At 37.2% G+C, this 19,559-nt stretch overlaps 1 protein-coding gene across 6 annotated transcripts in view; it reads left to right on the forward strand.

Moving 5' to 3' along the window:
- The first annotated feature begins 10,719 nt into the window (after positions 1–10,719).
- The window catches only part of DOP1A (DOP1 leucine zipper like protein A), a 48,810-nt gene continuing 39,970 nt past the window's right edge, over positions 10,720–19,559 (forward strand). For 5 of the 6 annotated variants that reach the window (XM_031057111.1, XM_031057114.1, XM_014307065.1 and 2 more), the window contains exons 1-6: positions 10,720–10,913; positions 12,040–12,221; positions 14,444–14,614; positions 15,939–16,128; positions 16,675–16,773; positions 17,877–17,976. In XM_031057111.1, coding sequence (XP_030912971.1) covers positions 10,776–10,913; positions 12,040–12,221; positions 14,444–14,614; positions 15,939–16,128; positions 16,675–16,773; positions 17,877–17,976 — 880 coding nt within the window. In that variant the 5' untranslated portion in view covers positions 10,720–10,775. The remainder of the gene's footprint in view (positions 10,914–12,039; positions 12,222–14,443; positions 14,615–15,938; positions 16,129–16,674; positions 16,774–17,876; positions 17,977–19,559) is intronic. The other variant, XM_031057109.1, reaches the window with a different exon arrangement.

Consider the following 19,559-nt stretch of genomic DNA (forward strand, 5'->3'; position numbering starts at 1 on the left):
TCGGGCTGCGGCGCCTCTCCCCCCGCCCGCACCGGCAGCGGCTGGCGGGGCCTGGCTTCGCCCTTCGTGGTGGAGCTTCCCCAGGGAGCTCTTCCCGCCTTCCTGGGAAGGAGCTTGACGTTGGGCTGCTAGGGTCGTCCTGCTTTGACCTTGAGCGTCCAGGGGGCTGCGGGCCTCTTTTAGGTGAGATTCCCGGTTGCTGGAGTTGCTGCCTGTGGTATTTGGAAGGATACATGGGACATACGGCTGTCACTGGGCTGTGTGATGCAGGGTTAAATTTCATCTGTTGATGCAGAGATGGCCTTAAATCTTGTGATGCCCGTTCGAAAAGCATAAATATATGACAGCTTCTGGTGTTAAAGGTTTTTCAGAAATAATATTTTCATACCTGTGACAATAACCAGAGAAGCCTGAACAATTTATCTCTTTAAGTGACCTAAAATATGTTAGATATGAGGTGCTGGTTTTAAAGAGCTTATTCTGGGTGACTCAACCGTTGTTTTTGTTGCTGATTGCAGGAACCCTTTCGCTCCTAGATCTTCTTTCAGTATGCAGTAATAGCGAAAGTGTTATTGTTCTCAGGTTAGCTGCAGTGTTACTGATACCTGAATTCCGGCTGTAGGAGTGTGAAGGGTTGGGAAGACTGTATCTAAGGAGTAACAGGCTAGATACTTGCAGGTAATAAGGGGTCGCATTATAAGGTTGAAGATCCTAGTCTCTTCATTTTGCTGCCAAGGCTTGGCCTGTGTTAAATACTTAAGCAGGCCTGGCTATCAAATTTGTTCTCTTTGTTTGTAGGGTTTTGTTTTGTTTGTTTTGGGGGTGTTTTTTGGTTTTTTGGGTTTTTTGGTTGGTTGGTTGGTTTTGGGTTTTTTTGTTTTTTTCATGTTGATACCTTTTCAAAAACAGGGTGGAATACAGTAGACCTTTTGGTAACTGTATGATGCCTAAATATTGTGATTATCCAAAATGTACAGTAATTTTCAAAATAGCATGTATGAATGTTACGAGGGGGGATGTCAGTTTGGAAAAGGCAGAATATTTACAGCATAATTTGTGGTTTTGTTTTCATTGACATGAGAATTGGCACTTTTGGAAGCTAAGCAGCCTGTAAGTGATGTGGGGAGAGGCTGCATTTCTAGCTCACTTCCCAACTTGTTGGTAGCAGCTGTGATGGTAGATATTTAAACAGCATTTTGCATAGAAAAGGTATCTTATATCTTCCATTACTGGAGTGGCTGTGCATTTGAGTGGATGGTTCTGTTCACAACATAGGCAGTGCTTTTCCCGTGTAAAATTATTGGCATGCCATGCAGACCGTTAGAAATGCTCATTGCAGGCACAACAAGCTGTGTGGGTAAGGTGGTGCTGTGGTTCAAGCCCAGCCAGCAGCCAAGCCCTATTCCCCTACCTGTGGCACAAGAGAGAGAATGAGAAGAATAATAGGAAGAAAATGCATGGGTTGAGATAAGGATAGTTGAATAAGGAAAGCAGCAGACACACAAGGAAACCACAGCAAGGAATGAATTCACCCCTTCCCACGGCAGGCAGGTGTTCAGCCATCTCCAGGAGAGCAGGGCCCCATCCCACCTAGTGGTGGCTTGGAAGAAAACACACACAATCATTACAAATGACCCCCCTTTCCTCCTTCTTTGTATGCTAAGCATGATGTCATGTTGTCTGGAATATCCCTTTGGGCAGTTTGTGTCACCTGTCCCAGCTCTGTCTCCTCCAAACATCCCATGCACCTCCAACCTGCTCACCAGCATGGCAGTACAAAAAGTAGAAAAGGCCTTGGCTCTGTGTAACCCTGTGCAGCAATAACAAAAATATCTCTATATTATCAACCATGTTTAGCACGAATGCAAACCAGCCCCCTACCAGCCACTGTGAAGAAAATGAACTGTACTCTGCTCAAGTAAGTGGGCTCAGCCTGTGATCTCCTGCCATTGTTTTCTGTTTGAATACAGGGAGGCCACTTCCCTGTGTTCATCACCAAGAGAACCCTCAGTTCTCTTGGCCACCGTTCCTGCTGTCCACCTTTAATGTCTTCTTGCTTAGCCAGGAATGACTGCTTGCTCTGGGTTGGCTGGCTGAAAATGCTTATTGATATTCTTTTCTCTTTTCTTCCTTTTCTTTTCCTATTTTTTGTCTTTGGTGGAGCTCTATTATGTTAAATCTGCAGTGTGTAGAAGAGAACCAAGAAGAGATATGAAGTGTGTTGTTAAGAACCCCTGTTTTTAGAAGGGTTGAAAAAAGTAGGAGATAGAGGCTGCACTAAATTATGCCTGCTAAAGCATGAAATAGGAAAATGGAAGTAATTTTTCTGTATGCACATAAATTGTCTTCCAGATTAATAACCATGTTGCTCTGACTTGTAGCTGAAAAGAAGCTGAATGATAAATAGAAACAGTAAATGATATGTTTCCCTCTGAGAGGCTGGGGAGAAGAAACACTGAACCATTTTCTCCCAATAAGTGCAACTAGAAATGGAAAGAAAAACTATTTACTGATTCTCCTTGGTGTTTACTAGTCAACACATTCCTATTTTTATCAGAAACTTGTAGTTCAGTATAAGCATTAAAAAATAATTAGAAGTCAGGGAATGTTGCCTAACTGGGTTTTTCATTTGCAGAAATTGTAGCAAGTTTAACCTTTTGTTTATGTCTTTTGTGGCTTACTTCTGAGGATAGGGAGAGTGAATAAGTTTTGGTCCAGGCACCATTTTCAGAACAGTCAGAAAAGGATTCTACTTTACAAATTCCTTTGAAATCTACCTCTGGAACTGGGAAACCAGATGCATTGTAAAATGTAACCACAGTCTAGATAATGCAGAGATATATGCACAACATATAACACTATTTCAGAATTAAAATCAGAATAAAATTATAGAAATTAGTTGAAATTTGAAATTAATTAATTGCTAATACCTTAGACCTCAGGGCATAATAAAAAAGGAAGCTGGACCAAGTCTTGCGCAAATGCATTGAATTAGGTTATCCAAGTAAGGTAAGGATAAGGATATGAGAGCTCCTGACTTATGCCTTTGTGAAAAGACCTATCAGGATCGTTTGGAGACAGAATGTTAAACCCACCTGAAGCTACATATTAGAACAATGGGTATGGATTCATGAAAGGCTATTATGAGCAAAGAATAAATGAATAAATTACTTGGCTATCACTTTTTTGTTGTTAATTTGGTGGATTCTGTGTTAAACTGTGTATCAGAATATTTTGAGAAGTCTCCATGAGAAGACACAGCATTACTCTGGAAGCAAAGCTTCTCTCTCAGTACAGAGTACTGCAAGTGTAATGTAAGACAGTGAACCTTATCTAAGCCTATTTTTTGTATACTAAACTGAAAAGTACCCTGAAGTTGGCAAACTCTCCTTTAAAACAAAGGGTAAAAAATATAACTGGAAATTAAGTGATTTTTGTTTGAATTTAATTCATTGTTATGTTCGCTATGGATTTTTTGCTGTTGTTTATTTATTTTAAATGTTTTACATATTAATTTGACTTACTAATTTGACAAGAGTAAAAAATATGCAAGAAAGAAAAATAATAGCTCAAGATAAGTCTCCTTTCAATAAATGCTTGGACAAGAAAAGCTGGCTAGGTAAAAAGGAATTCTTTTCAGAGGGGATATAGGGACCATTTGAAGACACGGGGCTGAAACACACACAAGCGAAAATAAATTGCCATTTATTTGAGGAAGCCTGTCGTGTTCCTGTGCTCAGCTGGAGAGAAGATAACTATTTGACGTGGTGTACTTATCAAGCACTACTCAACAGGGAAGGCAGTGTTCCCCGGCCAGGGGGTGCGTGTGAGAGCTGGGCAGTCCTGTGCCAGGGAGGGCAGTGTTCCCCGGCCAGGGGGTGCGTGTGAGAGCTGGGCAGTCCTGTGCCAGGGAGGGCAGTGTTCCCCGGCCAGTGGGTGTGTGTGAGAGCTGGGCAGTCCTGTGCCAGGGAGGGCAGTGTTCCCCGGCCAGTGGGTGTGTGAGAGCTGGGCAGTCCTGCTGGGGGACTGGGAAGGCACAAAGCTCACGGTGCTCACAGGTGGTGCAGGAGCCACAGGGAGGGTGCGGCTGTGCTCACACCAGGACACTCGTTCTGCCTGAGACAGTGCTTTTCCAACCCAGTGAACTTGTGGTTACCATGGATGTGGCTATGGCAGGTAAATTCCTTCCATATCCTGTTCCGAGTAACCCAAACAGCCTTATTGCTAATATTCAGTCTCAGGAGCTCTTTATGAAGCTGAGAACTGACACTGTGGGATGATGTTGCAGGTTTGATTGTGCAGAGCTGAAAAAGGCCCTACCAGCTCGGGGAGCAATCCAATCTTTTTTTGGAGCATGGCAACAGTTTCTTTTGGTCCAGGGAGCAGTAGTTGATACACTATATACAATGTTACACATAACTTTAGAGTAAGGATTTTATGTTTCTGTTTACCTCAGCATTGTGAACGTGGCTGGCGACTCCAGATTATATTTCATCTTCTAGTCGAAGGTGTCTCTGCCCATGGCGGAGGAATTGGAGCTAGATGTGCTTTATGGTCCTTTCTAATTCAAAACATTCTATGATTTAAAAAAACTTCCTAAATAATTGTTATTCTTCAAGTGTCAGCTGTGAGAATGAAATAATTATTTTTAAAACGTCTTTAATCAAATTTTTTACACTTCTCTGATGGTTGCACTCTGATGGTTGCAACACTCTGAACACTTGTCAGATTGAGTGAATGGTAAATTTTAGGGTTTTTTTGGGTTTTTTGTTTTGTTTTTTTTTTCTTCAAATGTGTAATTGAATATGAGGGAAATAGTGACCAGTTCTAGATTTAGACTGAAATATTGGTTGTTCAAATACAGTGGCCAACAAAGGGAAGAAGGGGACAAAAAAAGTACTTGAAAGTAAGTGTTGAAGAATAACCACAATTTCAAGGAAGCTTTTTCCCATTTTTCTCTATGTTGTGTAGTTCTGACATAAATTGCCATCTGTTTTTTTAGTAAGACATGTTAGATGTTTAGCATAATTTAGAATAAGAAGCAAGGTTATCTGGAGCTTTTTTGATTTTTGGATGTAAAATGATCACTGATTAAGCTATAACTTATTGCATAGATAATTCAGGAATCATTTGTTGTAAGACAGGAAAATGGGGAAATGTTATTTTATTAAGAAGAAAATATTTTAGTTAATGGTTGACCTGAGCTGTAAGAAAGAGGCAAATCATCATCTTTCATTTACTGAGTGACGTAAGTTCAGATCTGTGAAATCTGAATACGTGATTTGATCTCATGAAGACTGATACTTTAAAAGTAGACACTCTAGTGTAAACTTCTGGCATTCATGAAGTGCAAAAGTACTTAACTCTAGGAAAGATGATGTCTGTTATACTTTGCCAGAAACGCTAAGGTAGTCCTGAGCAGTATGCAGGCAATGGTACTCAAGGGCTGAAAGAAAATAAATCAGAAGTGTTCTGTTGGTGGATCTGGAGTCAAAATTAAAATGTCATTCCAGTATATCAAAATGTTTTGTAGTTCACCTGTTACATATTGAGAAGCTGTAATAAAATATAATTGAGTAGAGGGGTTAAAATGTCACTCTAAACTCAGTTTCTAAGAGGCAATTGGAAGAGATATGTATTTGTCCATGAGAGTGAGAAGTCTTTGGTCACTTTCTTCTCCCCTCTGATAAACAGACGTAGATATTTGATATTTTTTTTAATTTCAGAAAAATTGTGCTCTAAAGCATATTCATTTAGGGTTTGTTTATAACCATAAATTTGTTTTCTTAATTAGTAACTAGAGCAGCCAAATCCTTAGAAGAGTTTGTTCATCTTTATGAACTCCTACCTAGTGTAAGCTACCCTTTGGAAGACCATATGACAGGAATAGCAGAAAGAACATTTTACATACCTGATGTACTTGCATCAGACTGTGCTCCGTGGTTGGTTTATTCCAGTCTTTTTTTTCTGTGAAGAACATGGAAAAGAAGGGAAAATGTACTTATTTTCTTTTTACTGACAGATTGATTTTTTTCTGTGATAATAAATAAATTTGGTTTGTAGCTTTATAAGTAAGGAGGGTGCACATCCAGTTGGGTACCTAAGCCAACCTCTGTAGTACAAGCCATAGGTTTTCTGGCATTTAATTATTTTTTGATATAACTCCCAGGAAAACATCTTGTGTTGATTTAGAAGTTGCCAGTATGTGTCATGCAGATTATTATATAGATTTGATTTAATTAAATTTTGTTGTGAAATATGAACACCTAAAGCAGAGCTGTTTTTTCTGTGGAAAAATATAATTGGCTGGGTCAACTTGTGAATATGACTAGGTAGAAAAGTGTACTGAGAAGTTATTAATCACAATGTTAATTCTTACTAAGTGTTGTAGACTGTTGAAGGATACTAATGACATAATGGCTAGTTAAAGGTAATAATACTGCTGGGTGCGGTTCTTTCGTTTTGTTTGTTTGTGTAGTATGGGAGAGATTCTTCTTTTGTTATTCTACTGAATAGCAGTTGGCCAAAATAACAAGTTCAAATAGTTCTTATTCTTCAGAAGACATCAGAGATTCCTGTTTGAAAAATTCTGAATAAGAAGACTGTGGAAACTCAATCTAGAAACAGTGTAATTAGCTGTTATTGGAAAATCTTTATCTGTGGTTATAGAAGAATGTATGTAATTTCTGTATATGAATTTTATCTGAAGAGTCTGTTGTGGGATTTGCAAGACTTATTTTGCTATTCATGTTGTTAAATGCTTCTGAGGGGAAGCAAAGCATAATAAATTACCAAATGACAAGGCTTCTGTTTTCTTTGTATTCAAATCTGTGTTTGTATTGAGTCTATTTAAATACAAATGTTTTCTGCAGTTGCTGGCTTAATATGTGGGCACCATACACGGCTTAAAAAGCAATGGCACTACAGTGAAATTAGAATTTTTTGTCATCTGCTTTTTAATTGTCTACTACTTCTTTTACTGTACATCCCATAGCCACCTTTGAAATGGTACACAATTTAAAAAATGCCTTGGAATATTGCATTGCAAAGCAGACACCCTGAGGAATTCAAAGGAGCAAGCCTGTGAGCTCAGATTCTTACAGTACTTGGAAAAAATCTTGAGCTTTCTTGAAGTGACTTGATGTATGCAGATTTGTACTCCACAACCAGCTACTGGACCTGTACCAGTATTTCAGTATTGCAGATTGGTGTGAAACATACAAATAGAGCAATTATCTGATGCTTGAAAAATACAGGAGTGGAATAGTAGCAAATCAAACCTGAAGAGGAATTTTGGGGTAAAATAGATAAGGAAGAGCTTATGAATCAAGTCTTATAACCTTGTGATTGAATCAGAATAGAATCTAGATAAAAGCTCCATTTATGGAATTGATTTGGTGATGCTGCTGTTCCTTTCCACATTCCTTCGGCTTCAGTGAAAAACATTTAGAGCCTCTTAAACAGGTGAATACTTTGTGTTGAGGTGAGACAGAAGGCACTTAGGTACAACAGTTATGAAGAATGAGCACTTGCTGTGGAAACACAGCTGAAGCAGTATTGTTTGAACATGAGTTGGAGAAAACCAATACCACCTCATCAGTGAAGGGAGCTGAAGGCTGCTCTGGGAATGCACTATGCACAACCCTCCGCTAAAGAGCCACAGCCCCAGACACCTGTGTCCTTGTCAGAGTCATGTGCGAAGACTCCACAGACATCCAGGTGTACCCAGAATCAAGTGGTATCCATATTTTAATCCACACTAGAAGGTGAAGTAGAAGGTAGTAAGTGTCAGGACCTACTTCTGCAATCATTCATGATTTAAATATAATTATATAAAATTATTTGAAAGTGTATTGTACATCTTAGTTTCTTCCTCACTGATAATAAACTTTCTGCTGGGACAGAAAGCATATTTACTTTTTGACATTCATTTAAAAAGTCATGGCCATCTAACAGGTCAGTGATTGCCTATGCCAGACTCATGAGAATGGCTTAACCTTCAATCTGAGAAGCTTGGCTCATCTCTTCTGGTATACAAAAAGGGGGGAAAAAAGCCCCAAAGGATGCTGCTCTTCATATCTTTGTTTAAAAAGAAAAACAAATAAAGATGATTCCAAGGAAAGTTGGCCCTCATGCCAAATGGTGGTTGTGTAATGGCTAGATAAATGCTTTGTTCTGTAGGCTGTGTGATGGTGTAGCAGAAATGCTATTTCTCTTTTTTTTTTTTTGATCTATCAAATTTTATTATTGATCTAATTTTTTCAAAGTAGTAAACCATGGAAGAATAAGGGTGTGAAACTTAGAAGGAAATAGACACTACCAAGCTTTACATTGTATTGAAATACCAGCTGTAAAGTCAAATGTTTTTAAATCTGCATTTTTATTACAGATGAAGAGAAGAGGAAAGTATTGATAAGAATATATTATGGAAACATGAAAGATTAAAAACTACATTGTGGAATATCTTCAGACTAAACAAAAAGAAAACCATAGTAAACAAATTTATTTTTATGTATGAGAACTCATAACAATTGTCATTCCTGTAATTTTAATGGCTGTAGAATAGAATTAGTCCAAGGTTTATAAAATAATACATAACATTTACGTAGTATCCTCTCTGGGTGCCTCACTTATTATGGCTACTTATGATTTGTCTAAAACTGAGATTTCTTTGTGGGAAAAAGTATGCAAGAAATTCTTTGCATAAATTCTTTTTGAAAAAAACAACATTTTTAAGATTGAAAAATGAGACCATAACTGTAGAGTACTAAGAAAACAGTATGTTTTTTCTTCTCCATACAAAACTTCATAATGATTATATTTGTACAGCCAGTGTGCAGTTGTCTTGTCTAAAAGTACAGTTATTCAGTCCAAGATGTTAATGTATTTTGTTTTCAAAATTAAGGGATTGTTCTGATTGGTTTTTAAGTCTGAAAGGAAGCTACCTGTTTAACCCTGTGCTCTACCTGGTTTGTTTAACCTTTGATAATCCTTTATCAGACCACTCTCAGCTCTCAGGTCCTTCAAGCACTTGAGGAAGACAGAGCCCTGTCTCCCACTCAGCCATAAGTGGTTGCATTTATGCTTTAGCTGGATAAAAAGCATTCTTCACTTAAAAAGAATTATTTACTGTGTCAAGTTCTTTCTCCATCCACTGTGCCTGGAAAAATTTGAATTGTGCTGCTTTTGTATGTTGGTTCTTTCTTCTTTTTTCAGTGTTAATACTTTATTTCACTTTTGGAGATCAGGCTTTGGTGGTTGTGCAGCTGTCTCTTTGAAAAGTCTGTTGGCATTTTACAGGTTTTCCAGAACAAATCTGATATTTTTTGGGATTTAATTCAAAAATGGTTTTTATAAAACGAAACCACATGAAAAATGTTTGTTGGAGTTTTTTTTTATTAAAAGTGATATCTAAGTGCTTTATGCCAGTGAGATATTGTGAAATCTATGAATTTGACACTCAATGTATTTTTTAAATAATGGTTCACATTTTTGTTCCATCTTGGAGACAGTTTGTCATTATTACTCTGCCATCAGAATCAAGAGTGCAGAAACCTTGTAAATTTTTTGCCTTTTTATTCACTTCTTCCATCCAGCTCTTTTCATTTTGTCTGCCACTTTCTTATTTTTCTCTGTTCTTGCAACTTTCCTTACCATACCCAGAAGACAGTCTGATGAATACTACTTCTTTATAGCTGTTCCATGGGTTTGTTTCGTTTTTCAGTCATGCTTCAGCCTGCACTGCTGCACATGATTTTCTTCCCATTTCCCTTTAATCGAGACAGAAGAGAACAGCATCTGCTGAATGTGAAGTCTCTTCTGAAGCCAAGTACAAAAAAGATCTCAAAAAGTTTCCCCCAATAACACCTCCATGAAAAGTGGCACCAAATCTGCCTTTTTCACAGATGTGCTGCAATAGCATTTCTCGTTGAGTTGTATTTGCTTGGGGTAAATGTAGCCTTAAAAGCTCTTTTCTTTTAAAAGGTTAATGAACTTCTGCTATTAAAAAAAAAAGTAGTCCATGACCTATAAAAGTACAGGGTGGTGTTTCTGGAACTAAAATATCTTAATTACTTGGTGTAGACTACCACACAACGAAAATATATTGGACAAATTGTAAAAGCCTATGATTACAGAATGCTGGTAAACATGTACTTTTGTTGTGCCCGGATGACAATAATATGAAAACAAAGTAGGGTTGCATCGCTGGATTAGAATAGCAAGTCTTGTAAAAGGAAGTGTTGATGCACAGAAGTCCTCTTGAATAGTGTGTAACTATTGTATGTATCCTTCAGTTTTGTCTTCTGCTTGGAACTGATTCAGAAAGATTGGTGTCTTCTGTTTGCAGAAAAGCTGGTTTGTTGTAAGGTGGGGGTTTCTGGTGATGGACCCAGAGGAAGTAAAAAAGAAAATGAAAAATCACTTTGTTGCATTGTTTAGAACAAACAGTGCTTTTTGGGAGAGAAAATGCATTCTTTTTTTAGGGATTTTTGTTTGACTTGAGATATGATTTCTTATTATTTGTTTGGGTTTTTTAGTAGGACTTGATGTTGAATATGTGTTAAATATTTGTTAATATTTGTTTACAATATGTTAGCTTTTGTTTATGGTTTGTTGTAACCTGATTCCAAATTTTTTTAATGTCTTTGAGGAAAATGTAGTGCTGCTTATACGTATTTTAACAATCATTTCAGGGCTTTTTCCTTTTAACTTTTGACTAGGTAATGTCTGTACATGATTTGCAAGCTGGTCTCTAGCGGGGACACCGTGGGAGGATGAACACGGAGGAGCTGGAGCTACTGACTGATTCCAAGTACAGGAACTATGTAGCCGCTGTTGACAAAGCACTGAAGAACTTTGAATATTCCAGTGAATGGGCAGATTTAATATCAGCACTTGGGAAGCTAAACAAGGTATGCCTGACAAGTGCTCTTAAAAAGCCTCAGGAATTGCAAAACGTTCTGGTATAACAGTACAGAAATGCAAGGGTCCAGCCATCTCCTGCAAATATTTTAGTGCTCTGAGCCAAATGTTGGGTGTGTGCAAGGAGCAAACAAACCAAACACTTTTCTTTCTAGAGTTGAACCCTTTGTAATTGGAACTAAAGGGAGAAGTTATTTACATTTCTAGTGGAAATAAATGCAGCATCTCTTTTATTAGTAATATTTATTTCTAATATTGTTCAGTGTTATAGAAATAATGTGAAAAATAGTAACTGGTATACATATCAGCAGTAGTTTTATGAAGCATAAGTTTTAAAATGAGGCTCAAATCATTCATGGACCAGAGAATGCTGTTTTTCTGATTCATTTTAACAGTTAATTTTAATGGGCAATATCATTGTAATCTTTAATAGCACTTCACAAATGCGTACAGATCCTGATATTCATAAAAATCTTGGTTTCATCAGTTGTGTTTCTAGGCAGCCCCACTCAGGAAAATGACACTATAGTTGTAAGTGGGATCATTATTTTGTATAAAATCTTGTTTCTTTCCTTTTTTTGATTGTGGCAGTTCTTGCTGCATGTTTGTGCTATGTGAAGGCTATGATATAGAGAAAAAAAATCAAAATATGTAAAAGCAACTCTGTTCTCCTGTCCTGAGGTGGTTGCATAGTTTCAAATAGTGGTAAAATTTTGTATGTGATCTCACTCTGTGGCATTCTCTTAAAGCTATCCCATACTCATGACCCACAGTTTATTAGGCCTCTTTGAGCTAGTGATAATGGATTTTATGAAATGGAAATAGCATTTTTTGTCCTCAAATGGATGAGTAAATGACAAATGGACAAGCTGTAGGCAAGAAGCCCATTACAAGTGAAGTTGCCTTGGCAATATTACCTATAACAAGTGTATAAGTGAAAAGCATGGCAAAGAAACAGCTCCATGGTAGATTTTAATGGTCTTGGCTTTTTTTCTTGTAACCTAGTAACCTTTGTGTGGTGACTTATGAAACACATCCAGAAACTCCTTTATAAAATGTGCATTTGATGTTTAACATCTTTTGTGCTGTTTTGCCTTTTTTTGTGCTGATTTACAGGTGCTACAGAACAACGCCAAGTACCAGGTCGTACCCAAAAAGCTGACGATAGGCAAGCGCTTGGCACAATGCCTGCATCCAGCTCTGCCGGGAGGGGTTCATCGCAAGGCACTTGAAACATATGAGATCATCTTTAAAATCATTGGACCCAAGCGCCTGGCCAAAGATCTGTTCCTCTACAGGTACAATATTTTAAACAATTCCATTCCAAATGCATAATCAAGATCCTTTTGTTTTCCTGCATTTTATATTGGCAGTATTACTTTGTTATATAGCAAGAATCAATCAGAACCAATTTCTTTCCCTCGTGTTATTAGTGCTTGTCTAGGACTTTTCTTTTGAATATTGTATAACAGAAGAGAAACAGATCACCTAAATTTTTGTTAGGAACTGATTTAGTGCAAGAAAACCTGGAATTTATTACTTTTTCATTGAAATGAAGTGTTCTGTCTCTATGTACCATATGTATAGTAATTGAAAAGTTAGCACCTCATTGTATTAACATTACATTTTACTATTTTAAGTGTTGTTGGAAAAGAATCTGAGTATAGTTTGTTGCAAAAAATTTTGTTATCAAATTAACAGAACAGAAAGATTTTGTTTTGTTAGCATGGGGGGCAAGTACAAACTTTTTCTCAGTCTCTGGAACTGATGATAATGAAAAGGAAGGATAACCTTAAAAAGTTAAGTTTAGTCAGCATATACTGATTCCTAGACCTCCATGATGGTGTATACATTTTGGGTTGGGTAGGGTGGGCAAGACATTAATTTATTTGTTATATAATGAAAAGAGGAATGTGTGCACACTGTCACATGTTTCTTAATCTTTACCGGTCCCTAGAGATTAAAATTTCATTGGTTTGAGAAATAGCAGGATAAAATGGAATTCTGTTTAGGAAGCAAAAGTGTGCATTAGTGCTTGGAAAGAAATTGCATACCTTAGCATCAGCTCTTCTGTCTTGCATGGTCATGATGTTTATATATAATCATATTGAGGATAGGAGTGTTTCAGTTCTCTGTTTCCACATGTTTTAAAAGACACTGTGAACTCATAGCTCATATTTTGTGCTCGTACGGTGATTCAGTAGCTGCAAGATCTCATTAACAGTAAGTTCTAGGGTAATGGAAAGTGCCACTTTGTATAATCTAACTAAAAGCTATTGTTACTGCTGCTAGGGCAAAGACAGACATTCACATTAAGGCATTATCAAAGATTCCAGTATTTGTCATGAAAGCAGAATGCCAGTGTCTGAACATCAGATCTTGAAGTGTGAGTAATAGCCTTACAAAGAATGACTGTGGGTTAGTGTGCTGCTTATTGAACAAAAAGACATTTTCTGTAGAACAAAGAAGCCAACTGACAATGGTTAAGGACAATTTCTGCTAGACAGATAAAGGCAAAAAAACATTTTTACCAAAAGTTTTGTATTTTGGAATGAGTTTTGTAGGATTTTTTCCTATATTATGGACAATACCCTATCTGCATAGGTATTTCTTTTAATAGTAGATTTGTAGATATAGATTTTAAGACCCTTTCCTTAAAATTACCCTTTTTACTGTTCTTTGATTTTCTTCTTCATATGTCAGGGTCTTCTAACCAGAGTCCTCAATGATTTTGAAAATGGAAGTTGTGTTCACATGCATTTGATTATTGGTACAGTTTGTAATAATTTATGATATTTAGTAGCAGTAGCAAATATTATTTTAGTATCTATGTAACTTCTTCTTAGGAGATCACATTTATAACTTTCGTGAACTTACACTCACATTCAAGTAAATTCAGAACATACTTCCAGTTTTTCAGGCCCTTACAGGCTGTGTTATGAACAGAATTGCAGATAGGGTTTATTGTTAGTTTTAGAATCTGCTTTCAGACTGAATTTCCAAATTTCTGAAGTAGATATATACTTGATGCCACTTAACAGTTACCTCAAGGTTACTTGCTGAAATAAAACACCATGGTTTTTCTTTCAGAAAATTATTGCTATGAATTTCCTCAAATTGTTGTTATCCAGTCTTGTTTTTTTTTCTTAATAAGTGCAAAGAAAAACATATTTTTAAATACCATTTTCATTGTGATGTGGTTCAGTGTGGGCAAAATTAACATTTTGTTATGCAGAGATGCTTCTGGTTTATCATATTTATTTTATTGGTGAAAGACATTAATCTCTAGGCCTTCAGTGCTTGTTATCACAATAGTAATAAAACTCATAAGCCTTGGGGTACCATCCTGTCCATCCAAAGTCAGTCATATTGTGTGGTTGTCTATGCCTATGCACAATGCTAAGATAAAAATCTGATGCTTATAATAACTGTACTGGATGTGTCTATAGCAGTCTTTAGAGAGAAATAAAATGGTCACATGAGAAGCTTCTTTAAAAAAGGGAAAATTTATTTTTCACAGTTCTGGACTATTTCCACTCCTTGCCAATGCTGCTATGTCTGTCAAGCCAACATTATTGAGTCTGTATGAGATTTATTACCTCCCTTTGGGGAAAACATTGAAACCAGGACTGCAAGGACTGTTAACTGGGATTCTGCCTGGGTTAGAGGAGGGATCAGAGTATTATGAAAGGTAAGGATACTTATGTTAATAAGGTGATATGCTTCATCTGGGGGTGTTTACTGTAACTTTTCACTATGTACTTGTATGTAGATTTTATTGTTTTCAAAGTGGTTGCTTTCTAATTTGATATTGTCATATTGCAACAGAATAGTATGGTAGGAGGTTCTTAGCATTAATTAGGACAAATGAACTGTTAGTTGTTCCTGCTAGTAGTTATGGAAAGGGAATTGGCATTAAGCAGGCTTAGTGTTATATGCCAGTCTCTTCTCCCAGGTAGCAAGCAAAAGGACAAGAGAAAATGGCTTTAGGTTGTTCCAGGAGACGTTTAGGTTGGATATTTGGAAAAATTGCTTCACTTAAAAGTTTGTCAAGCATCAGATCAGGCTGTCTGGGGAAGTAGTGGAGTCACCATGCCTCGAGGTATTTAAAAGCCATGTAGATGTGGCACTTCGGGACATGGTTTAATGGTGGATTTTGCAGTGTTGGGTTGGACTCAATGATCCTGAAGATCTTTTCCAACTTAAACAATTCTATGACTCTTGATATGGGTTGACATACATCTGGGCTGCTGAGGTAGCATCTTAACATATTAAAGGATGAAGTTACACTCCATCACTTGGAATTCTTAGAATTGTTCACATGCTTACATATTCTTGATATTTCCAACTTCAGAAACTTGAATTTTCACAACTTGTACATCAAGAGCAGTTCAACACTGTCTTTTTCTATTTCTGTGTAGGCAGACACACACACACCATGTAGCTGGCATCACTACAGCAGGGAACAAGGTCTATCCAGCTTGCCTCCTGGGGCCTGCCAGAGGGTGGAGAGGTGCTGCCACATGAGTTGGAGGAAATGAGGACAGGGGAAGGGATTGCTTGTGCTCAAAGAATTGGGGTATTTTTATGCCTTGCTATTACCAGATGGACTAAGTGCAAGGAATGAGAGGGCAAAAGCCATCTGCTTTGATTTCAGTAGCTATGCTTTCCTGGTGTCTGTCTGAAACCTCTGTCTGTAGCAACACTTGGCTTTAAGCAGCAAATGAAGGAGTTATTTGGCTCTTTGAACATAAGGAGTACATAAGGAATATATAAAGAGAAGCTGTGGGCAAGCCAAAAGCATTTTGCAAGCCAGATTGGTCCACAGGCTTGCTAGCTGGATTGCTCTGTTCAGGCTGCATTATAAGGTTGGGTGTATAACTGGGCCTCTCTTGGCCTCTCAAAAGGAAGTTTTGACCTTCCTGTAACAATTAATTTTAATACTTCCTAAAACTGGGGGCAGGGGCAGGAGCTGTGATATAAGCCCTGATGCAGCTGACTTGGTTTTGCTGCAGGACAAACACACTGCTGGAGAAAGTTGCTTCAGCTGTGGATCAGTCAGCGTTCTACAGCGCTCTCTGGGGGAGCCTCCTCACCAGCCCTTCCGTGCGCTTGCCTGGCATCACTTATGTCCTCTCCCATCTGAACAGGAAGCTTTCCATGGAGGATCAACTCTACATAATTGGCAGTGACATTGAACTAATGGTAATGTTTAAATGGAACAATGAACTTATAATAACTAAGTAACAACATTGAAGTTACTTACTTATTATGTAATGTTTTTGGGGAGGGGGGGGATTTAAATGTGTTTTCTCTCTTTGAACCTGGCCTTTGAAGAGATAAAATGCATGTTTGTTATAGTTCCAGTTAAACTGATGTTCTGCTACGTGGTAGGAGTGTTTCAAAGCTGAATTAATGTATCAGAACTGCTTAGATTTAGTGTAAAACTTTCTATTCATTACATGCTTCAGCGGAAAGTGATTGAGTTTTATTGCAATTTTTGGTTCCTTTTATTTTTCAAAGATAGAGAACAATTTTGTCTTTTAAACTTAAGATATTCATTGATAATATGCAAAAAGAAACTTTTAATTTTTCTGTTTTGTCTTGTTTCACTATTCAAAATTTAAAATAACTTCATTTAGTACTTACCACTGTTTATAAATAACTGTTCTTTTTTTTAAGTGCTGTCTTATATCTACCTCCTTAAAATAATAAATAACTATTCTGGGGGGGGCTCTGCCATTACTTCAGGTGGAAGCAGTAAGCACTTCAGTGCAAGATACCAGTGTTTTAGTACAGAGGAGCACATTGGACCTTATCCTTTTTTGTTTTCCTTTCCACATGAGCCAGGTAGGTTATTAACATGAGAGCTGAATTCACAAATTCCTAAATGTACTTCACTTCTTAAGTCAGTAGCAGTATTTGGTTGGTTTTTGTTAATGATTTTCTCCAAGCTCCAACAAGAGTCACACGTAGGAGTTTCTCTGATAGGTTTGGCTATTCTCATGTCATGATCTCTGCTCTTCTGCTTTTTAACTTGATGTGTTTACTTTGAAGTTAAAGTTAACTTCTGTGTATGTAAGCTCGAATTATTTTAGTCTATGCAGAAGCTTTTAATTTGCTCCAGTTTGATGAGAAAGCAAATTACCTGTTCATTTGCAAGTTTCCAATTCACAGTGTTCAAAATAAGCAAAAGTTAATCCTCTTAGCACAACAGATTCAGAACACTAGAGAATTGAAAATGGTTTTTGGTTTGGGTGAGTGGTTAGCCCTAGCAGTAGTGGGAGATAGACCTTACAACTTCTAGATAATTTTTTTTTTTTGGACTGCATTTATTGTTAGTTATGTCCTGTTTTTAAATGATCTATGAATTATTTAACTCCTAGAGGAAAACTTATACAAGACTGATTCTCATCTTGTTAGAAATTAGGGAAGACCTGCACTTTTATGTAAGAAAGAGCTATGTTCTTGCTTGGGGAAGTGCTTCACTGACATTATCAGCTTCTATAGGAGTATTTGGAGTGTCTCTATTTCGGTATTGAAATGTTGAAATTATCAATACAACATTTTTTCAATATTAAAACTTACACGAGCATTTAAAGTAGTAAGAAACTGGAAAAGTACTTTTTAATTTTTTTTAAACTGGATTTTAAGAATTTTCTTCCAAAGCTTTTGCCTCATAGTAATATGAAATGTCTTGTAATAAAAAGGAGCTGTTAGTCAAATCTGGTATTTTTGCTGTTTTTAAAGGCTGTGTGTTATTATATAGTATCTGCTCCAAAGAATAATCATATTTTGGTTTTCTAAGAGCAAGATCGTGTTTTCTTGTACTGTGCAGAATTCAGAAATGTCAAAACATGAAGCTAGCTAGGTTTTAATGAGCATTAAGCTGCTAACATAGAAAAAGCATTACTTTTCATAGTTAAACTTAAATGTGTTTCTAACTTCTTCAGGCAACGCGTCCAGACATGATCAGAATTTTGTCAGCAGCCCTTCACGTAGTGCTGCGCAGGGATATGTCACTCAACCGAAGGCTTTATGCATGGCTTCTGGGTAGGTTTGTATTTCATTCCATTGGCACTAAAAGTGGAGGATGCACTGGATTTTCCTTATCAATGTTTGCACTGCTGTGTAGAAAGAATCGTGGAAAAATGAAATACTCAATTTCTTTCATAAGAGAGAAAGGCACTTTTTATGGACATAGAAGATGAAGAATGTCCTCCTGGAACTCATTCCTGTGATATAAATTGTTGATGCATTTTCCTCTAACAGCATTATGGGCCACATTAAAGGGTAGAGCCTGGTGTAGTAGGCTCATGGAAACAGGCACTCTGAAACTTTTTCTCTAAAAATGTAGACTGGAGAAAACAGAGAATAGGCACTATAGAGTGTAGATGGTAGTTGGAGCACAACAGTATAGAAGATAGGAAAGAATGCTGGAGAGCACTGGTATGTCAGTTGGTGTATGCAAACTTTAAACTTCATTAGATCTTTGCCTGATTGAATTAACAGATCACCAATCACTTTTCAACACCTTTCTGGAGTAAAAATTGAGCTATTGGGAATACAATTCTACCAAATGACATAAAATCAATACAGTACAAATTTGAATTTGTATACGAAACCAGCATATAATTAGAAGAGGGTAGCAGAGAATTATAGCTATTAGAAGGCTCTTGACTATTCAGGGAATAGTTAGAAGACCAGAAATTAAAAAATTTTAGAAAAAAATTCTTATTCAGCCTTGTTATTTTAAGGAAATGAAGCCTGTGGTCACATGAATCTGATCAGTTATTCTTTAAACCCATTTTGAAAGAAGTCAAAATCATGGAAGTTCCTAAGTGTGTCCCAGGAACTGGAGACTAAATGAAGAGACATGAAGTGGCTTCTCTACTTGATATGTTTTGCAGTCTGCTGTTACCTTCTTTGTATGACTTCCCAGCTCACCAGCAAGCACGTATGTGCTTCTTGGGCTACCCAGAACCTTGCTCAGCTGATAGTTAAATGTCAGAGGCAGGTAGCCTGTGGGTGACTGGGGAGAAACGGTGTGAGTAGCAAAGGGCCCTGAGAGAGAGCTGAAATTATGAGGAGGGAAGAAGTCAGCAACACTGTTTTGCATGAGGGGCTTGGTTGTGTTGCTGTAGGGGTTTAGAAGTTTAATATGAGAAAATCCTGCCTTCTTTGGTTAATCATTCTTCAAGACCCTGACTGGCAAAGGATTAATCTTTTAAAGAAAGACAACGAAATGCAATGCTATGCTCCATACCTGCATTTTCAAATTTGGGGAAGAAATAGTTTCTAGATTAAACACTGCAATCATATTTCATCTAAATTTGATGGATTAGATATGTCTTTTGCTATTATTGAAAAAGGTATTTTGTGTATTTAAAGTATCATGCTGTTTTTTTTCAGTTGTAGAATCTTCTTTTACAGCTATTTCATGAACACAGTCTCCACTGAAAGTCATACAGCTTCAGAGATTTTACAGTGACTTCCATGTCCTGTGTTGTGAACAGCTACTTCATCTATTTGCTATATATTTCAACAAGCTTTCTGACAATACTGGATTTTGCATTTTTTTTTCTTTGGATGTTGTGCTGCTTTTCTATTATCATGATATTATATTCCTAATATAA

Source organism: Geospiza fortis, unplaced genomic scaffold (assembly GCF_000277835.1).
Source record: "Geospiza fortis unplaced genomic scaffold, GeoFor_1.0 scaffold190, whole genome shotgun sequence".
Classification (NCBI taxonomy): Eukaryota; Metazoa; Chordata; class Aves; order Passeriformes; family Thraupidae; genus Geospiza; species Geospiza fortis.